At 43.0% G+C, this 25776-nt stretch overlaps 1 protein-coding gene across 1 annotated transcript; it reads right to left on the bottom strand.

The window, feature by feature from the left end:
* Positions 1-3929: 3929 nt before the first annotated feature.
* On the bottom strand, positions 3930-18312 carry LOC309670717 (p53 apoptosis effector related to PMP-22-like; the record flags this gene model as incomplete). The annotated part of the gene is made up of 3 exons (XM_082481792.1): positions 3930-4144; positions 4404-4547; positions 18102-18312. 3 exons carry the CDS (start codon positions 18310-18312, stop codon positions 3930-3932), a joined length of 570 nt encoding a protein of 189 aa, XP_082337918.1.
* Positions 18313-25776: the final 7464 nt, after the last annotated feature.

The following is a 25776-nucleotide window of genomic DNA, read 5'->3' as shown; positions in this document are numbered from 1 at the left end:
TCCTACTCTAGAAGCCAAAAGAGCTGCTGAAATCAGCGGAGCAGCCCATAGAGATACTATTGATTCTGAGGACATGTAAAAAAAACAGTTTGCGCTTCAAGAATGAAATGTCAGCCTCAAGAAAATCAATAAATGTTTTGCAAGTGATGTCAATGGGGTCAAAACTTCACTCAGAGCATCAGTTCATTCAACAAAATATGCACAACTTTAATACAGTTGCAACGTAGATTGCATTTGAATTATTGATTAGGCAAACTGTATTTTAAGACCAAATGGCAGATGCCTGAAAATGTATAATGAAATTGAAAAGACCAAGATGTCCACATGTTATACAAGCTCTGGCAGAAACACCAGAAATTAAATTGAACATATTAACTTACCAGGAGGAAGTTTTCATTATTTCTTTTGCTTCAGTTTGTACCTGTAGGTCTGTTTGACGTTCCACTTGTTTTCAGCACAATTTTTCCTTTGTTTTTCAGTAATATAGTTGAATGAAAGAAAATGTATTTGTTAGAGGATGTTTCTCTAATTCTTGATTTGACAAGAACAGCAGCAATGCCTTTGGCAGCCAAGTCTTTACTTCTGTTGTTGTAGCAGACCTAATGTTCTTGAAAGCCAAATCTTGCAGACATCTGTTCTTTCCCGATTTCTCTTTAGCATTGCCATTGGGCACAAAGAAACTTTAAGTCTTTCATTGTGCTGCGCTTAGTGATTAAGTGCTCTTCTCTCTTATAGGTAAGACTTGGAGGAAGAACCCTGCCAAACAGAGATGCGGAACTAAAGGTATGTCTTCTCTTCCTCTAATTTCTCCTTTACTTGAAAATCCAAACTTTCTTATGCTGATTTAACTCAAATTAATCTAACAAGTCGATTAGTTAATAAGCTAGTTGAGCTGGCTCTAGACTAACTTAACAATTTAGTTGATAACCTGAGTAGTTGATAACCTAGTTAGTTACAGTCCAGTTGAGGCACATCCTTGGCTTCTGGATTCAGCTTCCTTTTCTGTCAGAACCAATTGCATTTTGCATGTTGCTTTTGCTGCGCTGCCCTGTCGCGGCAGTCACAGGAAACAGCACTGGGATCTGTACAATAGCTTTACACTTTTTCTCACTGTTTTTTCTGCCGCAGGGTTTAGGATGTCTTTTTCTAGGCATCTGCAGTGAACTGGCCTGGCATGACTGGAAGCAAACTACCTTAAAGGCAGGCGCTTCATCTCTGTCCCCTGCGATGCTTCTGCTTGTTGGGTACCCACTTGACCTCCTCCTTTTCCTTAGAGAAAGCCTTTCCCTGCGGGGGCCAGAGCAGGGAGCTGTGCTGGGGTCCCTGCAGCTGTGCTGGGATCAGCAAAGCTGTTTCACCCCTCTTCCCTCCTGGGAAGGGAAAAGTGGCAGTGGGGAATGGGGACTGGGGCTGCATTCTGCAGAGCCATGGCCACCAGCCCTGACACTGCTCTGTCGCCCTTAGGGAGGAGGAGGAGGAAGAGGAGGAGAAGGAGAAAAAAGAGGATGAAGAGGTGGTGAAGCTGCTGAGAGCAGCAAGGGAGAGGAGGGAGGAGGGGGGATGATCTGTCGCTGGAGATTTTCTTTGCCTTTTAATTATGCTCTGCTTTCTCAACAAGGTTGGAGTCACACTCCTAAACCTTGTTTTGTACACCTTTCCCCACCTCCAGATGTTGGGTCAGTGTCCAGCTAATGTTAAAGAACCTGTAAATCAATCAGTGGTTGCTCAAGGTCCCTTTTGCTTCCTCAAGGGATTGCCACATCCATTGGAGCAAAAACATCGAGCAGGACCACACTGGCTTCCTTTTTGGTGAACACGAGCGTGTTGCCCTCCATGCCAAAATGAGCTGTAGCACGCTATAGCACAGAACCGTGCATATAGTTACTTGACTCCATGTAGGCCATAAGCAAAGAGAGCAAGCCCACTCTTCTCATGTGCTTGTGAACAAGGCCTCAGGAGACAGCCAGAATAGGACTGAAGAATAATACAAGCTGTTGTGATGCTAGATTTGTTAGTTTACTCTTCCCTCTCAAAATCCTGCCAGCGTAGCCAGGTGCTCCGAGGTGGTGCCCAAGAAGAGGAGACTTTGGGGGCTTCCACATTTCCCCGCTCTTAGTAGAGAACAAAAGCTAAGACTCACTTTTGAAACAATACAGAGGTACCATCATTTATTAGGTATAATAAGAATAATGAAAAGACTTATTATATTTTTTTTTTTCCTGAACAGATAACATTATACAAAGAATTGCAAGCCATTTTATGCAAACTGCTTTCTCAACTCCATTTCATTTACATTTCTGTCCAACTAGCAGGCAACTTCCTAATGTATTTGCAGTTCTTGCCTACATAGTCTCTGTTGCATATACTCTCCCCAGTGTTTTGATATACCTTTCATGTTTATTGATCAAAGTTTAAAGTAACTGCATAGAAGTGAATGGAGTTAATAGCTTCAAAAAAAAAAATAAAATAAAAGGTCCTGCGCCTTTATTAATTTTAGCTACCCAGAGGTTTTTCTAAAAACTTTTTCTACCTTTCATTCTTTCATTCTTTGCAATTAAGAACATTTGGTGGGGCATTTTTCGTAAAGTACAGATAGTTACAAAATTGCAGATGTGTTACAAGCTAACAATCCTCTGTAGCTAAGATTTTAGTGAGTCTTCTTTCTCCACATAGCAGAATTATCCATTTTTTCACTTAAAAGGAGGAATGGAGCATTATAAATTTAGGATTAACAAGGCAGAAACCGGCAGAGTCTGGAGTACACTTCACTGTTTGCACTGTAGCCAGGTTTGCAGCACTGTGGAGTATAAGATACTGAAAGGTGTTGTATGATCTGATTTTTCTCTCTGAGAGCCTTAGTATGAGATGGTAAAGGGTATTTATACATTTTACGGTTACATATGACAGTATACACTTTCCACTTTTTAAAATACTTATGAAGAGCAAACCCATGAAAAAGGGACCTTTTAACAAATGTTTGATACCCACATTCATACTGCTCCAGCTCTACTCCTCATGTGTACCGAGTCTGCTGAGGGGAACCATACCTGGGCTAAAATCCTTCCTGACCCTTCCCTGCTGGATAAAAGAGCTGGACCAGTATAACAGAGCTTTATAAGGCCGTAGATTTTCACACAGCAGATAAAAGAGGCAGATACCCATGAAGAAAGCCACACCAAGAGCCACTCCAAACCAGGCCTGCAGGCGGTTTGAAATCCTCTCTGCCTCTGCCCCCTCTGTGCTGGCCCCAGAAACAGCATGCCAGGATTTTTAAGGTTTTACTGCGACTTCCGTACTCTTACAAATATTCAGAAATAAATACTTACATTCCACATGGATGGGTAATAGACAAGATGCTGGCTTTGGTAGGGGGCTTTCTCTGGTCTTTTTCTTACACTGTCCCTATGGCTTAAGTGAATTAATAAAAAAATGGAAGCAAAGCTATGAAGTGTTGGCTGACTAATTTCCTGCTTTGGCAATCAGTGGATAAAGGTATTTGGCTTCTTGAAAAATGTGCAAAATCTTCAGGTTAAAGTAAGACGATACATACAAAATGGGATTTTTGTGAGCTGCTTTCCTTCAGGAAGATGATATATGTTGTTTTGTTTACTGGCAGTTTAAAAAGGTTTTCTGAATTTAATTACAAATATAAATGCATTTCAGATGCAATGGAATCCACATACACCCTACTAATGGGAATGAACGAGGAAACACAAGTTTTTTAATGTTTAGACTTTATCTAACCAACTCACATCAGATATGAAGGTCCAAAATAGAGCAGACAACTTTATTGCAGAGTGCCAGTACTGTTTTTCTACACGCATTTGAAAAGATTCCAGCTTTTTCTACTAACATCCAATGATGATATTCTGGAAAACGTAGCTGGTCTGTCAGATATCTCTGGAATATGAACGCATTTTTCCTGGTGTTTATGGGGAAGAGTAAAAATATGTGGGCTTCACATTACCCAAGATCTGATCTTCATAGTTAGGAAGGCAGCAGAAGAAGAATCCCAAGCATATTTCCATAATGGCGGTGGTCCAGCCAAAGCCATAGGCCCAGCTGAACATATTGATTCCTGTCATTTCAATTTCAGATGAGAACTTTACTGGATAAATGACCAGGCCCATGATGGAGAACACAGCTAAAGAAAGAAGAGGAAAGAAAAAATGTTTAACACCCATCATGTTGCCTGACTCCATAATACCTGTAGCTGCACCCACCCATATTTTGGAGGATTTGAAAATCAATCCGCTGCCATGACAGACTTTATACTATAATTTTTCATTGAGAGTTCAAGTACGCACGGGCAAAGACCTGGGTATAGAATCAGCTGAGGGAAATACCAGTTCTAGTATGGATATACCTGCACAAGCTAAACTTGACTTCATATACTGCCTTACCAGCGACAAAAAGCAAGCCTCCAATCCCACGTATGAAGTTGAACCGGAGTGTGTCAATGGCAAATGCTATGATGGCCAGAGCAAAACAGATGACTAGAAGTATAAAGCCAACCAGGTATGTGGCAGCAGCAGCTCTTCCCCAAGCTGAAATCAAAAGGAAGACACATTAGAAAGGAACAAAATAATCCCTTGTGATATTTTTGTCTGGTTTACAATGAAAGGCTAATTTTAAACAAATGTGAAAAGAAGGTCAGCTCCCAAGAAGGAAAGCCTGGGAGCTTCCTCTCCTCTCATAGGTGAACATTTTAGTTCCACAAGAAATCATTCACTAAGAGCAGAATGCATGAAAACGCCAGCTTTGACCCCGTGTAGAAAATGTAATGGGGCTTGTGTGCAAGCTTCCTCTTTACATTTAACAGTTAAGAACTGAGCTAAAAAATCACTGTAAAGATGTAAGAATTTACACTGTTCTTCAATAACAAATGCCATTGCCTCAGCAGATGCCATAAAACCAGCAGCATTTTGCATGGACAAGGAGAATTAGACTGTCCCTGAAACTAATTAAATCTTTCCTTTAAAAAAAAGTGTTTATACGAGCACTACCACTCTGGCGTGCAAATTTAAAGGTATGGCAATAGTCCATAAATGTCAAAATTCAGTGGTTTCTGCCTTTTCAGCCTTTGTTTAGCTCTGTGTCCTGAATGGAGCTAAAGATTTTGAGTCTGTTTTGTAGGGAAATTTGACCTCTGCTTTTGATCCAAAGTCAGAACTGTTTCATTTTGAAAAGCTTGCTCAGGATATTAATACTTTCATTTTCAAGTTATGTAACTTTATGTTATAACATGTCAGATCTAAGCATATTGTGTTGGCATAACAACTGAAAAAAAAAGGTATTATTTATTCAATATTTTAAGTCTTGAGGGGCAACTACTGCTCAAAGAGATCAAAGTGTTTCCTCTTCTGGATGCAAAAAGCCCACTTTGACACTTTTAAAATTATGTATGTAGATGGAGTAGGCAGTTAAAATCTGCTGGGCATCTACAGACTTCACCCCCTTGCCTACACTATGCGTTTGTAGGGTGTCAGCTTCTAACCAAGTATATACAGCAACAGTGCCAAAAAATTGTCACAGCCCAAACAACCCTGACAATAATTATAACTCCACTTAAACGTAGTGCATGCTGTTCAGTAAAAGTTCCCCATGGAACTGTGTAAGTTTAGATTTTTGATACCCAGTAACCTGCCAATGTGTTTGCTTTGATCATGGAAGTAGTACAATGAAACTTGTCCTACCTTCCCCCTGGCCAGCGTCAGGTAGGCATGAAAGCCACCGTCCTGTCCCTGGTGAGTGACACCTTGGTGCTCAACCTCTCTTCCCCGAGGCCCCGTACCACCTCTGCTATTAGACTAGAAAAGCGGATCAGGATTTTCCTGCTCTACGTTTCTCCCCATCAGCCCATCAAAACCAATTTCCCTTTTTGGTTGCTTTTCACCAACCACCCCCTCCCACTTCATGGTCCTGGCTCCATTCTGGCTATTGCACCCTATTTTCAGTTTTATGGCATGTCCTTTTTCTTCCTCATGCCAAAAAAGATCCTGTGTACTTATAGGGCCTTTCAACTGTATTGTTTTTCCTGTAAACAGGCAGCTGCCTGAGAAGACTGAAAGGGACAGCAAAGATGTGCCTACATCTCATTTTCTAGCCCAGTATTTTAGCCCAAGCTCTTCCCTTGGGGAGTTTGCAGGAGGCTCAGAGGTAGAGCATGCAACGTGGAGGCGCGGGTGGGAGGGCAGCACCTCAGGCAGAGTATCAAAGCTAACAGCCAGGAAGAGGACTTTCTCGTACTGCCACAGCTCAGTTTACCCTGTTGAGGACACTCCTGCTCCCAGCCTCTCTGCTGCCCCCCGAAACAGCAAAAAAAAAGGGGCACCGCTCCATAAGAGAAGTTGCTCAGCAGTAGTAACCTCACTGCTCTTGGATACAAGAGTTATAACTTTGGGCAAAGGGGTGAAATGACAAGGACGTCTAGAGGTGATGGTTTTTGTTAGGTGTGCACAACTGGTTGTGGTTAGGTGCAAAACTCCTCAGCAGAGGGATGCCCTTTCCCAGACCAGACTCAGAGCGCAGCTGCCCACCCAGGAAGTGCTGGGGCACCACGAGACCCGGGGGTTTCATCTCACCTGCTGCCACCACCACTGCTGCGGGCAGCAAACGGCCTGCCAAAATTCAGCCTCGCTTCCCAAGAGCAGCTGATGGCAGAGCACCGTCCCCTGGGGTGGGAGCATCCCCTGGGCTGGGGGCTCAGGGGGCAGTGCCCGCTGGCTGCAGCCATGTGTGGTGGCACCTTGCCCATGCCACCGTCTCCCTCCTCCACCAGGCTCGCCCAGGTGTTTTTCCTGAAGTAGTGATACAAATGCTGTGACTGTATGAAAGCAGGTTGGGTGCACGCCCAGCCCGCCAGGCATTGGCTGTACGGCAAGAAGAGACACGCTTGTTGCAGGATGCTTACATCTTTAAGGAGGCATTGCTTAATCACCTAACAGCCAGTTTTATGACTCTCACTTCTACAAAAGAGAAAAAGACTTAACTCGACGTTGAAAGAAAACCAAGTAAGGCGGTAGGATTGCACCGAAGATTCACTACGGGCATTTTATTGAGGAATGGTACCCTGACTTCATCTGTCCTTTACAAAAAGCAGCAGTTGTCAGTAATCTAAGACCACAGTATGCAGACACTTTACCTTTCTAGGGTAAAAGGTAGCAAAAGCTTTGTGTATGAATAATTACAACTGTTTCTATATCGGAGATGTTTATTTTGCCTTGTGCCAGCCAGGAGCTCTAGAGTAGATTTGTGTCTTTACCAATAGAACTGAGACTTACAGTTCCTTTAAAATGCTGGATTTAAAAGAATTAAATTGGTGAGTAAACACTAACGAGTCAGTGGCTAATCTGGTCCCAAATATTTTCTTATCTTCCAATGCTGTGGGTTTGGTTTTGTTTTGCTTTAACATAAAGCAAAAGCATAAATAAATTGTTCAAATTGCAAAGCTTTTTCTTAAAAATGTGAACTCCAGGCCAAAGAATCATCACGGGTGCAATATCAACTCAAAGTACACTTGACTCTAGAGATAGGGCAGCTAAAAGCCGAAAGGATCTAGTCCACCTGTCATCAAATCAAAAAGAGAAATAGAGGGAGCAGCAGGTTACAGGACATCAAGCCGAGACTGTGAAAATATTCAGCAATTTGTGAGATCTGTCTTCTGAGCCCCCCAATATGTCAGTGATGTTTTGCCTGTTTAAGAGTTAAAATGTCTTTGTTAGAAAATAAATGAGTGTTTATGCAAGAGTGTCCTTAAATACCAGCAGGATCCTGTAACACTTGCATGCCAGTGCTATTTCTCCCTCTTTCAGCTCCTCTATCAGCTGAAAGAACACCAATGAACACTGTGAAAGGGTTTGTGGGAAGCTACACACCCTCCACTCTTGAAAATACCTTCTAGCTGGCAATTTTCTGAGCAATTTTGCCTTAAAACAAGACCTTGCTACCCCAAACAGGCAAAAGGAACCTGCGTTTTGAAGCCTATCTCAAGGCAGCAAGGACAGTGCTTTACAGGGTCTTGTAAGTCAATCAGCAGTGATTTGTGAGAGTCCAGACTACCCGCAGGTGAATGCAGTAACATGTGACTACCGGAAAATGAAAATAAGTGCCAGTCTTCTAAGACTCCCGGCTGTGTGAGAAGACCCCTGAGCTAATTTAGAGACCAGAAAGAGCCCACCCGTGCCAGTAGAGCTCACTGTAGCTTATGAGCAAAGTAATTAGCTGAGACAGTGTACAATAACAATGCAGCTTTACTACTCAGTTTAGAGGTAGCATGACTGCCTCTTGTATTGCACCATCTAAACACGTCCTGAATATCCTGTTGCTGACTGCAGCCATAGGGAAGCTGATGGACTTCCTTAGAGATCTAGGACTAGGAGTGTCTCCACTCTCCTGCCTTCCTGATTTTACCCCCTCATGCGTTTTCCAGTTTGCAAAAGCGTAAACACTGTCTGTGCTTCACACATAAGGAAATAAACTTCCTTGCTTATCAGTGAGTCGAGCCCAAACTTTGAACCACCAGATCTAGTCTTTCCTTAGCCTGCCATGTTTCGTGCTCCAAACAGTGCCTTCAAAAAAGAGCTGTTGTGCCTTGAAAATAGCATGTGAAGTCTACTTCCCCTCATGAAAAATACAAATTTCTCTCTTTTTTTGGTGTATGTGGTTCAAAACATGGGAAAATATTCACAATGATGTTCTCATGGTTTTTCTTGACCTGGTATCCCCAAACCACATGAACTATGGAGTCTCTCTCTTTGGGTGACATTTTCTGAAAGCAACCCCAGAGAGTTCAGAAGTACTTCTCCTGGTCTAATCAATAAGAACGTTCTTCTTCAAATTTTCCTCCTGGCTTGAAGCTAAATACACAACCAGCACTGGAAAGAAAAACAAATGTTTATTGCCAGCTCGCAGACACCAATAATTATCTACAGGTTCTTGCTGACTGATTGCTTCGACACATCAGCCACTGCAGTGAAATGTGCAGCAATTTTAGGAAGGCTAGTTTTAATTCAAAGTAAACAGGGAGGGGGGCAAAGAAAATGTAACAGACTAATATTTTGCTCTGTTATCCTTCAGACCACCAAGGGAAAGAAACACACACCCTGCAGTGCTAGCTCCAGTCTTGCAAACCAATTCTTACAAGAACTAAAATCTGCCACGGTGGTGATTCATCTCTGTGTTGTACGTAATGAGAATGTTTCCAGGCTGAGTTTGCAGAGCTCAACCTGTTTTACGTCTCTCTGATTAAAGGGAAAGAGCATTATTTTGGAAACAAAGATGAACTCACTTAGGTTTCTCAACCTGATGGTCTTCATCAGGGTGTGGTGAACTCTGCAGAGCACATGCTTCACATTGAAAAGCAGCTGCTTTGGCAGGGGTTTATTCATTTCATTTTGGTTTGTTCTCCTCAAGAAAGTTTCCATGTGAAAGCGAGCATGTCTTCAGCAGAACATGTGTTCTCCTGAGCTTGCATCTTAAGATGGCCCATCAAACTCATTAGCCCGCATCTCAACTTAACAGCTGAAGGGTTACGAGTTGTTAGCGTGTATGCAAGCCAGGGCTCTGGATTCCCCATGTTATCTGTGCAACACTGGACAGTGCAAACACTGGACACTGGGCAGTGTCTTCTGGAAATCACAGCTCTGTAACATGCCAGCAACCGGAAATTTTTGTGCTCTTTTTGAAAACAAGTGAACGTTGAAATCTCTGCAACTGTTTACTGATCGCATGAGCTGGCATCGAAATACCAGTGAGTATGTGTTTGTATGCAGCCAAGATAAATCAGAAACTATTAAAAGCAGCTTCTTATGAATAAACTGTACGTGCAGAGTGAAAGCTATTGACTGAAAATAGTTTCAAAGGAAAACTATACAAATGAAGAAAATCACATGTTCGTCATGGATAAGTCATGAACAGAATAAAATGAGGAAAAAATATCAAAGGCATGATCAGATGTGTACTATTCTCTGAGCTCCTACATTGCATCTGGATAATTCTTAAAACTACTGCATTCTCTGGATGTCTTTCCCATGGGGAGTCAGTACTGGATGGTTTTGTTTGGGATTTTTTGTGTGAGTTTACATTATTTGGGGTGGAATACAAAATTTTTGGTGCTTCTCTTTGGCATCCTTTTTGGTAACTGAATTCTTTTTCCACTAGCATTACTTTTTTAGAATTCATTGGCAGTTAATATGGATTTCTCATTTAATAACAGAGTATTATCCCATAACATGCAAGCCATTTTTATGCGAGCAAGAACAAGCTTTTAGCGTGCCTCTAGTTAAGAGACAACCGTGGAAGCGGAGAATAACCTATTTAGGTGCACACTATGATAATTTCATTGCAAAAGTTTCTCGGTGATTAGTAACAGGTTCCATGCAAACGATAAACAATTAAGACTTTAGGACAATTACCCCATAATAATGATTTTAAATGACAACAGTAAGGAAAAGAACCTTTATACATGGGCCACCTATCAGTATATATTAGCAGAAAGCGGTGTCTTGGCCATAGCCTAGTGCTAAAGAGATAACTCAGTTTGGCTTGGTGGACTTCAAGTATTTTAAAGCAAAAACCTAGTAATTCCCCACCGCTGGCTTCACTCACAAACATATACAGGTGAAGCCTGCATCCGAGGCTTTATGTACTTCTGCAAACCTCTTCTCCTACTGAGGTAAGCGATTCAACTTAAAAGCCGTTCTGACTTGAATTTGAGGGGAGGAGCAGTTACATCTTGAGGGAGTGGTTCAAATTCATCTCATCATAAGCCCAGGCATGTACAAGCTTGACTTAGAAGCTGGCTTCTGCAAATCTTGTATTAATGAGGGCTGCTCCCTAATGCTTACTTAGCACTAGGGAGACAGAAGTGGCAGAGGGTGTAGAGCCATCATCAAAGGGAGCACCAAGGGAGTAAGTTAGCTATTAAAAATAATGTGCACACAGTGCCTCAAAATTAAAGGTTTGCTCGTGAGACAGTCAGGGAGTACCCTTATCTCACATTATCTTCAGAAGCAGTTGCATACATTGAGAACATGTCGGGATTAAAGCTCAGTCTTATATACTTTAATCCTGTAACATTTTTTCCTCCTATTTTTTCCTTCTATTTTTTACTATTTATTTTAAGTTAAAGCAGGATTACTTACACTTGCACATGTACATGGGGGTTGGGAGGGTCTGGTAAATCAAACAGGTAAGGTATTGATTAATCAGTACATATACATAAGGTCAGTTAATCAGAGTAGCAAGATGTACCTGTTCCCAAACTACCCTTGAGTTAAAGATGGGTTACAATATGTAATGTTAATTAAGAAAATCAATTTCCATGATAACACAGGCTATGAATTAGGACTTTTAATCGGAACAGCAGAATGGAACCTCTCCAAAAAGCTCTTTTTTAAGTTATATATTCCCAAGGCCATTTGAGGCTGAAGAACACTGAATTTACATCTCATTTCCATATGCACCAAGTATTGTTCTCACTCCCGATCCGCAGTTTTCATGCTGTGAGCAAACTTTGTTCTGAAACCTTGCTGGAAGTCGCCTTTTGCACTAGGGAGTTTCTCTCTGATAGAGAGCAGCTGTGAATCTGGATCTCATTTTGTTAGAAGCAAAATTTTACAATTTGCAAGAGAAAAATCACAACATATAAGCAGAAATGGTACTTTGTGCTCATAAAATACATCATAAGCTCTATTTACTCTTCTTGTGAATGAAATAGCTTTTACAATGCATCCTGAAAGTCTTCATCACTTGCCGCTTATTGCTGACATGTTGAGACAGTTAATGAACTGCACAGAGACTTCCTACATTTAGGGCATGATTTGGGCACAGTGTCCTTATTCCACATAATAGGTGACATTAGATGTATTCAATTGCAGATTATTACCTCAGCGGGTCTGTGTGTGACCTGAAGTGTTTTTCAGTACCGGTAGAAGGAAGCCAGAAATCTCTGGAACGGAGGCTACCGTCCTCACTCCACAGACTACCTTGTGTTCCTGGGAATTTTCTACCGGTGAGGGATTTTGTAATGCTGCTTGACAAAGAAGCAGCACGGCATTACAATACTCACTGACTCAATGTGTTCAAGGTTGCTCAGAACAATGCAAGCTGTCGGTAAAAAGTGATATGGAAATGTGAAAAAAGAGTGTTTAGGGAGTTTTGCTTCTTTTCCTGTGTAACTCCTCTCCTGCCTAAGTAATCTGGCTGCTTAACCCTACAGTGGAATTTGAAATCCATCTTGCAGCCCTTATCACTGTCCAGACTATGGAGAGGTTATTATAGCCCTGCTGTATCAGATTACCTCAATAAGCTAGAGGAAGCGATGAGGTGAAGAGAAATGAGAGTTTAGCCACAAGTTTCCACACGTTTTCCGCAGAGATGTGTGAGTGAATGGTATCCTCTCAAGGACTTAAGGTCCTGACAACGCAAAGTGTTGAGGATCTTCACCAAGTCCTCAGTGCCAGCAGATCACATCTCCTGACGGGGAGATGAGAACCCTCCACACGATTGCTGTTTTTCCACCCAATTTAACTGTAATTATTAAAGGGAGGTTGGATAATAAACAGCGGGATGCCATCTGCAATTGCCCTCTGTAGAGTTAATTGCTGAAGAACATAACTATTATTTAGAAAAGAGTCTGATTAAATGAATCTGCCACTAAACATAAAAGGAGAAACCCTAAAATTACAAGGGAAAGCATGTTAGCAATTGCAGATGAGGAATGAATATTGCCATGGTAATTAAATGCTCTGGGCTGGATTCCCTTCTCTTATACCTCTTTAGTAACACGAGAGTGTCTCCTGCAAGCTGGGGAAAAAATCAAATTTGCTCTTTCTTTCTTGCATCAGAGTTCTTTAAATATACTGTTGTGATATTTTCATTACCATATACATTTGACTGAGCCTGTATTTTCTAGCATTCTGAGTTTTGAATAATGATTGAATATTCTACATTATTAAGTAACTAGTCTTGTAATCTCATTTCTCACTGATTAGTCCCGGGTAACGTTACACTTTTAGGAGACTGATGACTTCAGAAATTATGTGCTTCTCTATAGACTGTCATTAAAACTGCCAGCAATCACTGTATGTAAACACAACTGTTTCATGCTATGATGCAGCAAGAGCAGCAACAAGTTTTCATTTTCAGTTGACCCGTGTCAAAAGCGTCAAGGTTTGCCCTGTAATCCAGGCAACGCACAGAGCACAGAGCTGGACCCCATCCTGAGCTCTCCCACGGGCTTCCATGGACTGGTCAGAAACCTCCCCAGCCTCTGTTTGCCAGCTGCAAGGACACTTTTCTAAAGCTATTTGAATTTTACCAAATTCTGAAAGCCTTTAGCTGCAGAACCTTGACTTCAGGGAAAGTCTGCAATAATGGCCCTGTGACTTGAGCTGGTCCCTGCCTCAAAAGCACAGTTACTTGTTTACTTCCTTTCTATTCCTAGGTGCAGACACCCTGGGATGCCAAAGAGCCACAGGGACATCCTGCTTCTCCTCCCAGGCCCTGCTGAGAGGGGTTGTCTCCCAGCCCGTCCCTCTGGAAATATCCCCATGTCACTCTGCTCAGGGCGCTTGCTTCAGCTCGAGGCAAGTGAGGGCTTCCCCACGCCTGGGAGTAGGTGCTGGCTCTCAGATGTGATGGGAATGTGGGGGAAGGCAAAACAGTTGTACGTAGGCAGCACGGCAACTGGGAACCTTGGTGTCTGGTCTGCCCTGTGCCCCAGGTGCGATGAGTCAGCGGTCTGCTGGAGAAGTTAGTTTTCCAGAGGGGGAGCTGTGGGGCCAGCAGTGCAAGGCCAGTGGTAGGTGTAGTACCAAGAGAGGTCCTTTGCTGCTCGGAGACTGCTCCCAACCATACCACCTACATCGCTGTTGTATCATTAGCTGAGGAGTTTTAGCAAGTGATTTCCATTTTGTTATTCCTCCAGAATCATAAATGGTGCTTCATCATGGTAAAAGGTTCCCTGGACCCAAGAGCCTGATATAGGTAAATTTGCCCAGAAGACAAGATGCTGGAAGGTGTCCTTTCCAGATGGAAAAGCCATTCCTCCCTCCACTAATCTCCACAGCCACTAAACCCTCCACAAATTCTGCAAAAAGGCTGTGATTGAATACTATGATGTGAAAAAAACTGAAGGTCTGGTTTCCACTTGTCATGTGGAAATGCCTTTTCCTGATTCCCTCCCCCCGCCCAAGATCTGTTTGCACCATGCAAACAAGATGACCATTTCAACCTAAATTTAGAGCTTTAAGCGTGCAGTTATTGTGATGGCAGCATCTGCACATGGAAGAGCTGCAGGGCTGCGTGGAACATAAGATAGGACAAGTGTAGCTACAAGTTTTTCATCCTATTGTGCATCACATTGGGACTAATAAAATAAAATTTTCCCCCAACCAAACCCACACATGTTTCACTGTCTTCAAAGCCTGCAGTGGAATAAATTACACACAGAAAAAGTGTCTCAGGTCTGCAAGGCACACCTTGTTCAGGAAAGTTTATATAGCCAAAAATCAAGAAAAACAAAGGAGTGCTGTGCCAGCTTCATGAAGGGATTTAACCTCTGCGCTTTCTTTGCAAGCTCAGCCATGTCCCAGTGAGATACATTCCGTATTGTGCTCATTATCTATCAAAAAAGTCTTTTTCTCTGTCTTTGTAAAGGTTCAAGCATGTTATAAGCTTGAGACCTTTATTTGTTGCAAGTGCCAGAATATTGCAGAGCTACAGTTTGCGTCTCTTAGTCCCTTGTCCTAAACTCCATGCATTTCTAGTAAGTGTCCTAATGGACTTGGTATTTTTTTCCTAGAAAGTTCTATTTATTTCAGCTAAATATGCTTGAAAAGCAAAAGACTTGTGATAAAGTCTAGATGAATGTCATATGGTTAAAGCAGAAGATCTGAACTCTTGGAGAAGATAACAGTGTATAAACTCTTCATATGCTCACTTTCCACAGAGTTCATAAACTTTGCAAAAGACCAGGGGCGTGCAGATGTTTTCACAGAAGATAACTGCACCAGTGGAGTTACTCTACCAGCTTTGTAAAAAAAATAATAATTGTACAGGCCTCTTGTCTTCACTGTGAGGTTTTAATTCTGCCAGTTTAAGGAACTATTCAGAGACTTCAAACTCCACTCGTGAAACCAATGAAACATTCAGCCTTCTTCCCTTCCAATATGACCAACCTCAATGACGTTGGGGTTTGTCTTCTATCTGTGTATATACATAGGTTAAGCCAAACAGCAGAGATTCAAGGGGAATTACAAACACTGCAGGTGAAGAATTTGATTTCAATTTGCACATTATATTGAACAACTTGCAAGAACATTACAATTATGTCTAATTATGATAGGATGAAGATGTCTGCAGTGGATTAAGATAGCTACACTGTCCAAGTCATGTTGAGAATATTTGCTGGCAGCTGCTGGGGTACACATGCGTATCACATCTGTCAGTGAAACCATCCCCGCAGGAAGACCGAATTTCAGAACCTACCCAGCCTGTGGCAGATTAAGTAGGGAAGCTGAGAGTAAAGCCCAGAGGAAAGGAGATTGAAACTGCAGAACAGAGGGGCAAAAGAGAGAGTTCATCTCAGGAAAGATGTAAAACACTCCTGTCCTTTCTGTTTACATCCCATCTTTTGTCTCTGTGCTCGGGAATACATGTAATTACACTTTGTTTATCCAGCATCACGTTTAGCTTGGCACGATACAAAGTTAAACACCCCACAGAACATGATGCTGAATGCTTGTTTTCTATGACCTTTCTGGAGCACTGTGGATAAATGTAATCCCAGAATTATTAAAACCCTGTGTTTCAGCACAGAGGCAGGTGGAACCAGGCTCAACACAAGACCTGGATGCTCGCAAGTGAGATGCTGTCTCATGGGCTGGTCTTTTGGGTGGAATCCAAGACCAGCATCAGGCATCTGTGGCCTGCATGAGGAAAGGCAGGAGCCCCAGAAGAAAAATCCCAACCCCACACCAGCTGAGCAAGGACAGAACGATGGGAAAACCAGAGGACAGGATTGGATCTGAACACATCCCACCTCTGGAGACAAGGTGTCTGAAGGAAGGGGCTGGAAAGGATCAGGACAAGGACATGACTTTCCATCCTTAACAGTCAGGTCTACAGACCTCTTATGGGTTAGGGGTGACCCATCCCTGCAATTGCCGAGATTTAGATTGTAATGGCATAATCATGCAGAAGCAGAAGCCTGGCAGCGTAATCCCTGTCACTTGGCCTAAGCACGCATTTTTTTTACGTACAGGCTTTACATATTCTCCCATTATCCCAGGCGTAATTTCCTTTTCCGCCTGGAAATTTTGTCCAGGAGGATTTTGAGGATTTGAATAGGTTTTCTGGGTAGTTAGCCAGCTTGAAGAGGTCAGATGACAGATGCATGCCCATTGAGAGCATAATGCAGTCATGCAGCACATGAACAGCGTTTCTAGTGCTTTCAGAAGCATCAGCTGACTCTCCAGTGTACGCTCCGGAGAATATTCTGCATGTGTGTACTAAGTCCAACATCTCTGTGGTAGAAATGCTGGACTTATTGTGGATGTGATTCATGGTAACCCCAGACATTGCAGGGTAGTCCACATAGAGGATGACCTCCCTAGTTTGCATGTAGATGCTGCCCGGTGGGAAACTGTGCATACAACTGCAGAGTTTAAGCATGTAAGAATGAGGCAGGATAAAGAAGGAAGTGAAATGCCAAACAACATTGTAGGAACTGAAAGCAAGACGAAACTTCTCTTGTATTCCAAGAGAAGCGAGGTAAAACTTAGTATTTTCTGTCCGGTTAAAGCTGGCATTCATGACACAGGTAGGGCCTAACCTGGAGATCAGGAGGAGGGCTCACTTTTCATGGAAACTCAGGACTGAGAAGCCCTTTGCTAAGCACCATGGTCTCCCTCCTGCTCTCCAGTGCCGTGTTCCAGAGGCCAATTTGCTGGCTTAATCTATGCCCCGCCACACAGCTGATGCAGGAGCTCTGAGAGCAGGACTGGGCATGATGCTGAATGGAGCCAGTCTTGTCCTGGAGGCCTACGCTCACAGAGGACTGCTACAATTAACTCGTTACAGCCGAATTTTGTGAATAGAAGGTAGAGTTTGACCATAGACGATAAACTTTCAGGAACAATTTTGAAAAGCTGTAATAAATGATCCCTGAGATTGCTCCTGCAAGTGTTTTTACACTCATTTTCAACAAGAGCAGGTGAGATTCTAAGCCTTAGAGAAAAAGTTCTTCCTTTTGATTTGAATTAGCATAAATTGTAGGAATGCTTGAACTTTCCTCCTGGCTCAGGCTAACAGCCTATCACTCACAATAACTTGTTTCAGACTGTGGCCAATAGCAGATATATATATATAAAAAAAAAAAGGAAACAGGGCATATCTAGAGTGATCCTTCTCTTGGCCTATTCTTCCAGACTCAGCGGTTTACATCTTTTCAAGCTGAAGTTTGCACCTGGGTCAGCATGTTTAATAGCATACTTAGCCAAAACTCAGTACAAACAAGAAATCCTTTCATCCTTTAAAGCTTTCTTTCATAATCACAAGGAGACTCTTTCACACGACCCACCTGCCGGAGCAGTTTCAGGGCAGCATTCTGCAGCCTGACACTCCCTGGGAATATCTTCCTACCATCTTACATTTTTACATTTCTTGCTGGCACTCAGGACTGGCTTATCACACTAATGCCAGGCTTACCCACACAACTTGCTGTTTGGACATTTGATAAGTTTTGAAAAGCAGTGATTAGTGAGAAGAGGTTACTAGCTTCTTCTAAGAGAGCAAGAAAACCTTAAATGCCGTAATATTTCTGCACTGGTACATTAACATGTGTGGGGTTTTTGTACTACGCAATCCACCATCTAAAGCAACCAGGTTTCTTTCTGCACAGGGGTGAGGGCATTTTTCTTCTTCATCCTGTTAGTCAAAAGCCTTGGTGTATTCCAGTGACAGTCCCTATTGCCCCTAACTTCGTATATAAATGCCAGATACTAGGCAATACAGTTAGGAGAGCTGAGGGAAGATGAGCTCGGAGATGTGACCCACTCCTTCAGAGACTGCTCCCCGCCACCCTTGCAGGTACTTACCGTAACCCATAAGGGACTCGCAGGTCCATGGCCCACCCTGCCCAGGCCTCGTGCAGCTTTCCCATAACGACGCTTGGTGCACGTAGGGCAAGGTCTGTGACTCCAGCCAGCCCCTGCCCGCCAGCGCAATGATACCAAAGATGACGCCTATGCCCAGGAGCAGGGGTAGGATCCATCTGCACCGCGTGTAGTCAAGGCCGTACTTCACCATCTTCCAGGGCAGGGGGAGGCTGGTGGGACGAGGATGGCCGTCTCTGCCACAGATTCAGAGACTCAAAGCAAGGGGTGCCTCTGCAAAGCTCCTGGAAAGTGAGCGCCGGTACCTATGAGCGCGTGTGCAGATGTCTGAGAAAAGCTTTTTAATCAGGAGAGACACTGCGGGGAAGGAGGGAAGGACGGAGGGAGGGAGCTCCACCTAGATTCAGATGAGTAAGAGCTGCCAGTGAGCAATAACCAGTTGAGCTGGGGAGAAGCTTCGAGGCTGGGTTTATCTGTGGGATCCTCTCTGCCCTGCTGACGAGGTAACAAATCGGGTGCTGTTTACCCTGGGCATTTAACGCTTTCCTTCCCGCCACTCCCCACCAGCAGGAGCATCTCACAGCTGTGTTTACACATTTCTGTCTCCCAAGGGATTTGCATTACTGCAGGCAAATCCAGGAGACAAGCCAGGGAACTATTTGCATTAGATGGTGGTTGCTTCTGAAACTTGCCACCTGGAGGCTGGAAGCTGCTTTTCTTGGTCTCCACTTAAAAATAAAATTATACCTTATTTTTTACAATTAAAAAAAAGATTCCTTTAGCTGCTGTAAAGCTAAGACAATAAAGAATGTGTGACTGCCCTCCCTCCCCCTTTTGGGACATAACTGCAGGGCAAAATGAATAACAAGGTTTACCATAAAAAATATAGTATGGTCTGGGTACAGCCTTAGTGGGAGAACAAAAACTGAGCTTTGATTTGACCATGCCTCACAGACACTCCCTGCGCGCAGCTCTGGCTGTACATGCCTGCCCAGGGCCTGTCAGAGCCTGCCCACAATGTGCTGGGAGTGCGACGCAGAGATGAACCATCATCTCGCCATGCCCCGAGAGGCCACCCAGCCGAGTGCGGGCAGAGGTTTCTGTCTGTCAGTTCAGAAGCGATATAGCCACATTTGTAGTACTCTCCTTTTGAATGAACACATACTACAACCTCTTATTTTGATAGAACTCATTCATGTTCACTCATAATGGGCACAAGTTAGAACACAGGAAGTTCCGTTGAAATACACGGAAAAACTTCTTTGCGGTGAGGGTGACAGTGCACTGGCACAGGCTGCCCAGGGAGGTTGTGGAGTCCCCTTCTCTGGAGATTTTCAAGACCCGCCTGGATGCAGTCCTGAGTAATGTGCTCTGGGCAATCCTGCTTTAGCAGGGGAGTTGGACTAAATGATCTCTAGAGGTCCCTTCTAACTCTGAAAACTCCGTGATTCCGTGATTCTGTGATACATGAGAACTGTCTCCAGGTCTGGAGCCCCCAAAATAGGAAAGACATGGACCTGTTGCAGCAGGTCCAGAGGAGGGCCACAAAGATGATCAGAGGGCTGGAGCACCTCTCCTATGAGGACAGGCTGAGAGAGTTGGGGTTTTTCAGCCTGGAGAAGAGAAGGCTCCGGGGACACCTTATAGCAGACTTCCAGTATCTGAGGGGCACCTACAAGAGAGCTGGGGAAGGACTTTTTGCAAGGGCATGTAGTGATAGGATGAGGGGGAATGACTTCAAACTGGAAGAAGGTAGATTTAGATTAGATATTAGGAAGAAATTTTTCACTCTGAGGGTGGTGAGGCACTGGAACAAGTTGTCCACAGAAGTTGTGGAGGCTCCATCCTTGGAGGTGTTTAAAGCCGGGCTGGATGGGGCTTTGAGCAACCTGGTCTAGTGGGAGGTGTCCCTGCCTATGGCAGGGGGTTGGAACTACATGATCTTTAAGGTCCCTTCCAACCTAAACCATTCCTTGAGTCTATGATTCTATGTTTACATCTGCAAGTAGTTGCACCCTTGCAGATTGAAGCTGTTTTCTGTGAAACATGGTTAAGCACAGAGGATGCAAAGTATCCTTTGCTGCCATGGTGGATTTTGTCAGAGGGGGCTACATCCAAGTACAGACCTCATATACTCACAGAGATACACTACTGTATTGCAGCTTTCATGGTGAAATGTGTCACCCATACTGAACTGCAAACTCCACAGCATTTTGCTGAATTAATATTCATACATCAATAATGGACTAAATAAATTAATAATTTACATTGAATTTATACGCTGTATGGGGGAGCACATGAAGAGGCGCTGAGCTTGCACAGAACCACACTGGAACATCCACAGCAATGAGCTGCAGCACAGTGAAGAGGTAATAGCCCCATCATGAAAGTAATTTGAACAGGTTACTGTGACACTGTGCCTTATCTCTAATCAGAGATAGCTTACTAGCCTGGCGGTAGATTAGCAGTGGTGTGGTTGCTTTGCCTCTCATTCTCCAGCCAGGACAATTCTGGCTACCTGAATTCTGGTACCTGAATACCTGAATTCTGGCTATTCTGGCTATTCTGGCTATCCTGCCAGAGGCTCCCCCGTGGTACGAACACAGCCCAATGTCCCTGCGGTTGTGAGAGGTCCATCAGGGGCGTTCAACGAGTCTCTGTTAGAGCAGGAAACATTCTTACAGATTTGGTCTTTGAATTTGAATGTCACGTAAAGCAAAAGCCGGCTGTTGTTTTGGGTTGGAAATAAGGGACAACCTCAGGTATTTTTTGTAAAGGACACTTTAGGGAACTGCCACCATAATTTCCTTAGAATATCATATATCTTCCCTTGTAGTCCACATTTTTACTACCCACAAATTCAGTTATTGTTAACCTAAACATAATGTTTAAAATGCCATTTTCCAGTTCTATAGCACTGCAATATATCATTTTTTATGCATGACTTTTTAAAACAAATATCATTTGGAGCTCGCCCTTAGTGCAATATGCTGGTACCTGCAAGCTGCTCCGGTCCCTTTACATGTGTTCTTTCTGTTGCCAAAGGTGAGGTAGAAATGGACACAATAAACTCCAAAAGATTGGGAGGACATGGATTTGGATTTGGATATTAAATGTTTTTTAAAAGATAGCTTCAGAAACACTCCTACATGTGGCAGTAGACTGTAGCCGAGCCCTCACTCAGCTGCCTATATCCAGTCTCTTGCCAAGTTTCAATCCTTCAAGAATAGCTACAGTTTTCTAAAAACTCAGCCTTTTTTTTTTTTTTTTCTCTCAGAGAAAATGGCCAAATCAAGGTAAAGCAATTTTGTAGCTGAAATCCGGTATGAAGTCAGGCACTGTCAGGCGTTTGAGACCCAGTGTTTGTTGAAGAATAAAATCCTCTCTCTTCCCTGCTTTTTGAATGCTCAGCCATGTTTCAGGTAGGCATTTAAGACCGAAGGATTTGTCATCAGTTTTTGTTACAGCTCGCGGGTGGACAAATGCATATTGTCACAAATGTTAGCATTTGCAAGATGATACCACAGAACATATGTATCACACTATGAAAGAAAGATGAGTAGCGTTCAGTCATCACAGGTGTTTCTGCATCTTGCCCATCTGCGTCATCCTTAAGTAACTTAAAATTACAAGCAATTGTCACACGGAATACAAGGGTAATTTGTGATATCTGGAATGGCAGAGAGGTAGATGTATTCAAAGGTGACAAAACGAAGTATGTCATGTAATTCTGATGCTCCTATGGCAAACAGAGAAAAATGATTGAAAAGTTTGGTTGAGGAGTCTGTGATTTGAAGTGATGACTTATCCACAACGTGCTTTGTATTTTGCAGCATATGAGCTGGGTGTTTACGTGAAAGCAAATGCTTTGATATCATTGCCATCATAAATCTTACAACTATTATTATTATCTTTATTAATCATTTACAACCATAGGTCCTTTTTTTTTTCTGATAATGCCAATCTGCTGTTTCCCACTTCCCTTTGGAGAGCCCTGCACCTTATCTTGCAACTGGAATATTGCACCGCAGATACTGTTATAACCACAGCCTATAGAGTGATGCAACTCCGTCAGTCAAATCCTACTTGGGCTAAATTGTACCTTCTGGTCACTCTCTGTACTCTGCATCACCTGGGCACCAAGGCAATAGTGTTCTCAATATGACTAATATTTAATCCATAGTAAGCACATGTAGAAAAGTACCTTTAGTCACCAAAAGTGTTCACAGCGTAATCCAAGCTGCAATTCCTTTACGTTAATTAGAAGGATACTGGAAATGCATTTTGAATAGGACCTGACTTTACTTCATTGCAAAATCAGAACTCCCTCCTAAAAAAAATGAACCCACTTGAGATCTTGTAGTTTCTCAAACGCACTGAGCCTCTCTGAGGGACTCTCCCATGGTGGCTGGACACAGGCTCATCCATGACGCCTGTGGTGATCTGGGAGTGGTTGGTGCTCGGTTCTGCTGCCGTGTGTCTGGGAAAGCCTTCCTCTAGATGCCTCGTGCAGTGCAAGAAATCTCTGCAGAGGTTTGAGATCTCCTCTGTTAACTGGTCACTGACCATGAAGGAAAATTTCCACAGGGTCTTCTTAAGATTTTAGCAAGAGCCATCTAGGGCCGGCTTGCTGTCGGACCTCCAGAGTCTGCCCCACTCACAGCACTCACTGGCTTCCTGTACTAGGAGAACACAAAATTAGGAAAACACAAAAGTCTCTATGCGCCTGAGCGTGGATTTCATTTTCAGCTAGTTTTTGCTCAATGACAAGTTTTCTTCAGGGTGGGTTCTGGGCTGGAACAAGATTTAATCCCCAGTTATTTCTTAACGATGCTCTGCAGAAGTGCGGTGAGTTCAGCCTACCCCACCCCACCCCCAGACAAACAGCCGAAATCAGGGGTGTCCTGTAAACTCACCACACAGCCACCGGCTGAGGTGGCTTCTGACCATTTGTAACTGTTGTGGGGGTCTGTAACTTCCTCGGGCGGCTGTCAGGAGCGCAAGCTCTCTGGTGGGCGCACATGAAGCATACAGGGTTTTTATGAAATTCTGTGTAAGCAGTTAGAGTGGTACAGCGCAGCCCTGTTCTACACGTGGGATAATTTTACCTCCGCTACTAGCTTTGGGCCCTGCAACTCCTCTGTGGCGTAGCTAGGCTAACTGAATAGTTGTCCTGTTGTAGTGGATCATAACAGTAACTGCTTGTAAAACATATAGCTCAGCTGCCTTCGGAGAGGAATAAAATCAGCCTTACGTTTGTAATTCCCAGTTGTTGCACCTCTGCTACTTACATTTATCCATCAAAGAAATGGCTTTCATTTACAGTGCCTTATGAGTCGGTGGGGAACAGCAGCAGCTACTTCTTTAAGCACTTTGAGATTTACAGATAAGACATGCATACCAAGCATATCTTTAAGAGTTTCGGCCATGAATTTTTTCACTTTGAGATTCTCCAGCCAAAAGTAGGGTTTTGCTGAAACCAAAATGTTACATGGAAATGACCTCTTCAGTTTTAAATGTTTGATATGGAATTGATTTGGGAAGCGTGCTGAAATGAAAATGGAGGTCTCCTACCAATATTGTCAACTTTTCCTACTGTCTCGATACAAAATGTCAAGCATGATTTTCCTGAGTTTTGTTTTGCAAGTTGTTTTGCCTCTCTATTGCAAATCAGAACAGAAATTAATTTTCAAGTGTCACGAATCATTGAAATTCCCTTTTCACAGTAAGTTCTGCTTATTTCTTGTCCTAGGGGGTTGCTGACACAAAGAGAGCTTAAAAATAGGCTATTTCATGAAAAGGCACTGTAATGGCCACACGTCAGCTCCTGCTCCAATTGTATGCCTCCATGTGTATTCAAGACTATGACAGTCAACTAAGGTACTTTAATCTGTGATCACTTCCCAGGGCAGCACACCGGAGGACAGGAGTGAGCTGGCTTTTAGGCTCACAGTTTCACATGAGTGCTCGCCCCAAATCTTTCTGGGCCCTCTCAAACTCAGTGAACCCCCATTTCCAATGTGTCTCCTTGGCACTTAGCAATTTTTAATACCTATAAAATATTCTGTATTCGTAAAGATCTCTGTGGAAAATACTAAGTGTTGCCCACAGTCCCATAAATAAATAAAAAGAAAGTCATAACAATTCTTCTAGTAAATATTATCCAATCCTGCGAAGACAGATCCATGTGGAATATCACTCATGGAAACATGTATATTTATTATTTATATTATACAATGCGTATTGCTTATCATACATTATTATTTATGTTATTTATATATTATTTATGTCATAAAGCCCTAGATATGCCTGCATGTTTTCCACTACAGTATTTATTATAAATAAAGCCCTATTAAATTTAGGTACTCAAAAATCACGATAAAAAATACCCTTTGGATTATTCTGACAACTCCCAAGTAATTTAGATGTAATTTTATAGAGGCAAAATTTGAGGGCATTAGCTTTTTGCCTGGAATATCTGGATGTCAGGCTCCATAGCTGGAGCAGCTTGGCTCACACCTTTGGATGCCAGGAAACCCCAGACAAAAGGCCGCTTATTGCACCAGAGCAGACCTGCACAGTGGATGTATCAGACCTATCTTGTAAATACATTGCACATGCACAGCAAAATCAACACATCCTTGGTCAATGGGATCTACGCGTATGAACTGCTGCACCCGTGCAGTAGCGCTGATGAACCCCAGGCGCTTTGTGAACTCATTGCACGTGGACATCACTGCTTCTGTACAGGCAGCTGCTACAGGAATCACATTCAGAAACTCAGCATCCCTATTTTTGGCAAACATATCCTCCGCATTTGATTACACTTTATTCTGGTTGTGATTATCGTCTCCCAAGTTCATTTTTAAATCTGGGCAGCTTCACCTATTAGCACTGAAAACCCTGTTTTTTTCAGGGTGCTGTTCTGTACTGCCAGCAACCTCCACTGCTCTGCATTGTGGGACCAATACCTCAGCTCCCTCAGCTGTTGTGAATCTCCTAAAGCATTTGGGTTTCCATTGATGTATGCGCTTGGTTCGTCCTTAGTTCAAAAGTGCTCAATGATCTCAGCAACTCTTTTTTTTGTGTGCGTAAAGGTAACCTTTCCTTTTAGTATGTGGGTGTGTTTGTTTCTATAGTGCTTATCACCATACCAACCCTTCTCCCTGCCAAAAAATTACCTTGAATGATCTGTTACTACACCGTCTTGATTTATGTATGTATTCCAGGTCCAAGAGTCCTTAGATGCAGGATGTAAAGGTCAGGTGAATTCTTCCTAAGAATTCTACCTTGTCAAGGATTTGTTTAAAAAATAACTCACTTATTACATCAACTAAAAATGCAAAATCCCAGTGAGGTGGGGCAGCTGTTTCCCATATTCGTGAGATTTAATCATTAATCATCCCATTCAGGTCATTTAGCCTTCCCTAGCACCCAGTCAGGCATGGTTTTGATTGCTTATAACTCCCCCTGAGATGAGAGCTAAGTGTGCTCGGATTCTCCTGAGCTGCTCTCTCATCTTCAGGGCCGGGTTAGAAGGAGCTACCTCGCGGCCAGAAGCTTGCAAGAGCTGTTCAGGGGATTTTAGTGAGCACAGAATTAGGCTGCGGCTGAATACAGACTGGTAGGTAAACAAGAGTACAAATGTTCTTCATGT

This window comes from Vanellus vanellus, assembly GCF_965231255.1.
Source record: "Vanellus vanellus genome assembly, chromosome: 3".
Lineage (NCBI taxonomy): Eukaryota > Metazoa > Chordata > Aves > Charadriiformes > Charadriidae > Vanellus > Vanellus vanellus.
This window is presented reverse-complemented; position numbering and strand designations above follow the sequence as displayed.